The sequence below is a fragment of the Chenopodium album genome, chromosome 24 (genome assembly GCF_948465745.1).
Source record: "Chenopodium album chromosome 24, dcCheAlbu1.1, whole genome shotgun sequence".
In the NCBI taxonomy this organism is placed as follows: Eukaryota; Viridiplantae; Streptophyta; class Magnoliopsida; order Caryophyllales; family Amaranthaceae; genus Chenopodium; species Chenopodium album.
Window position 1 is genome coordinate 10,271,442 of NC_137857.1, and position 2,864 is coordinate 10,274,305.

General features: G+C 44.4%; 1 protein-coding gene across 1 annotated transcript; it reads left to right on the forward strand.

Moving 5' to 3' along the window:
- The first annotated feature begins 472 nt into the window (after positions 1–472).
- LOC145610540 (uncharacterized) lies at positions 473–829 on the forward strand. Its single transcript, XM_081665860.1, has one exon. The coding sequence runs from the start codon at positions 473–475 to the stop codon at positions 827–829; it is 357 nt and encodes a 118-aa protein (XP_081521986.1).
- The last annotated feature ends 2,035 nt before the right edge of the window (positions 830–2,864 follow it).

The window sequence follows — 2,864 nt, forward strand, 5'->3', positions numbered from 1 at the left end:
GTGGGAACAAGAGAAGATCATGGAAGAAACACACTCAGGAATATATGCCAACCACATTGGTGGAAAGGCCTTATGAGTGGAAATGCTCAGAAGAGGAGCATATTGGCCAACTCTAACACAGGATGCATTGGCATATGTCAAAAAGTGCGAAAAGTATCAAAAGTACTCCCCAGTCATAAATCAACCAGCATACGATCTGACCCCGATTCTCAGCCCAATCCCGTTTGCTCAGTGGGGAATGAACATATTAGGACCTTTCACCACTGGGTCAGCGTGTAGGAAGTATCTCATAGTGGCAGTAGACTATTTCACCAAGTGGATCGAAGCTGAGCCCACCAAGTACATAAAAGCGGTCTAGGTGAGAACGTTCATATGGAAGAACATCATAACAAGGTTCGGGGTGCCGCAGTGCATAGTCTTTGATCATGGGTGTCAGTTCGACTGCGACACCATCAAAGATTACTTGGAGGAAATGGGCACCAAACATGCAAGTGCCTCAGTCTGCCACCCGCAGAGCAATGGCCAAGCAGAGGCGGCAAACAAGCTGATCTTAACAGCCTTACAAAGGAAGCTGGAGGAACATAAAGGCCTCTGGGATGACCTGGTCCAAGAAGTGTTATGGGTAAACAGAACCACTAAGAAAGAATCTACTGGAAAAAGCCCTTTCACCCTGGCATACGGGGTAGATGCTGTTGTTCCAGTGGAAGTGCAAATCCCCAGCCTGAGGATACAACACTACGAGCAGCAAGGGAATGGAAAGCGCATGCTAGAGGAGCTGGATGTTCTGCCAGATTTGAGGCTAAAAGCAGCTCTCAAGCTGGCAGCCTAGAAAAGCAGATTTCTAAAGTTTTCAACAAGAGAGTCATGCACTGAGAATTGCTACCCGAAGACCTGATCCTCAGAAGGACATCAACAGTGGGGAGAGGAAACCAGCACGGAAAGCTGTCAGGCAATTTGGAAGGCCCCTTCATCATTCATGAACAAGTGGTACCCGATGCTTTCCTCCTCGCAGATCAAGAAGGTCACTTCTTAAGGAATAGTTTGAATGCTGATGTGTTAAAGAAGTACTTTGTTTAAAAAAGCAAGTAACTAAGTAAAAATCGGAAAACTTTACTTTAATTATGCAAGAGCTTTGTTTAGTCCATATCATGTTAATCAAGGCATTCAAGCCATTTCAATTCAATGAAATACGAGCCTCCACGTGAGGAGTATATTACATAAACTTGTTTAAATATGTTATGCTTTAGCATCACACACTAACATGCAGAAAAAGCCATACTAGTGCTGAAAGCAGGAAGCACCATAATATGGTGTAACAAAACAGCATTAGGCAGAGAAGAACGCCTTTCCCTGAAGTTTACCTTACCTGCTCAAAGTAAAACAAGGCACCACCTCGGGGACGCCTAACGCGTTCAACTTGAGCAGGGAAGGACAAATGAAGCACAAAAAGATGAGCTGAGCGGGCAACACTAAGGTTCTCTTAGTCCCACCCAACTCACCTCTTTGAAGGGGAGAAGAGGAGATGGACAAATGATAAGCCCTTACAAAGATAAGAGGCATAAAACAGCAAGTCGCAGCAAAACAAGCCGAACGACATAAATTAGTCGCATCAAAACAAGCTGAATGACATAAACAAGTCACAACAAAACAAGCTGAATGACACAAATAAGTGGTAGCAAAAACAAGCTGAACGACATAAGCAAGTCACAACAACAAAAACTGAAAGACATAAAACGAGCAGCAAAAAGGCTGAGAAACATGAATAAGTCACAGCAGAACAGGCTAAATGATGTCCAAACAGGCCACAACCAAATAATCTAAGTAAGATGCAAGTAAGTCTCCACAAAATTAAGTAGAGTGCATAATGCACAAGCATATAACATGAACAAGATAAAAGGAGTAAAACTAAGTAGAGTACATAATGCACAAGCATCAAAGTTTCCGCTAAGTACAACAAGAGACCAAAAAATGAGAAGGCCCTCTGCAATTAAGCCAAAAAGCAAAGTTAGAAAAACGGGGAGGCCCAACCTACGAGGCTCCACCGAGCATGAAGAAGGGGATGCTGAGCCAAGGTCTAAGTACTACTATACACTATGGCCCAACATCATATCCATACAAGCACGCAAACTATGAGACAAGTAATGGATGGAATAGCAGAGAAATTATCAAGTACATACCATATAAAGCTGAACCTCTACCCACTAGGGCAGAGTAAATATTCAGCAGGAAGGTTACAGTATTCATAAAGTTGAACCCTCGTCCACCTGGACAAGGAAACATTCAGCAAAATAGTTAAGAACATACAAAGTTCAAGTTAAGCAGGTCTGGCCCAGCAATAAAAAGGTAGAGTGTTATAAGAAAGCACGGAGAAAACATAGTCTTTGGCGGCTATACACCCCAAAGATAGTAACAAAAGCTACCTAGTGACCACAGACCCGGGTGAGAGAAACTCAAATGAACCGCTGGAGTAGGAAGGTGACAACTGCAAAAACCATTATTGCCCACCAGCCAAGGTCTCCACCCCGATGGCCGCAGAAATGTCAGGGCACAGGGGCACCTCTAAATTTAGCACGACATGATCTGGAACCTTGTAGTTCGCAACACGGGGGTGGGCAGCAAGCAAATAAAACAGGCTAGCTTCCCAGCAGCCTCAACTTTAGCCCAGAAGGCATTAAAATGAACCTGTTGTTCCTCACCCTCACCATACAGACTACTCACGCAGCGGGCTGCGGCCTCCCAGCCTTCATCATGGCGATCGGCAAGCAACTTGGCAAAAGCAGGATAAAGCACAAAGGACCTAAGTGCATCTTTTCTAACAGCCTTAAGCTCAGCCACTTGCTCAGCCCGTAAATTAGCCATCTCCG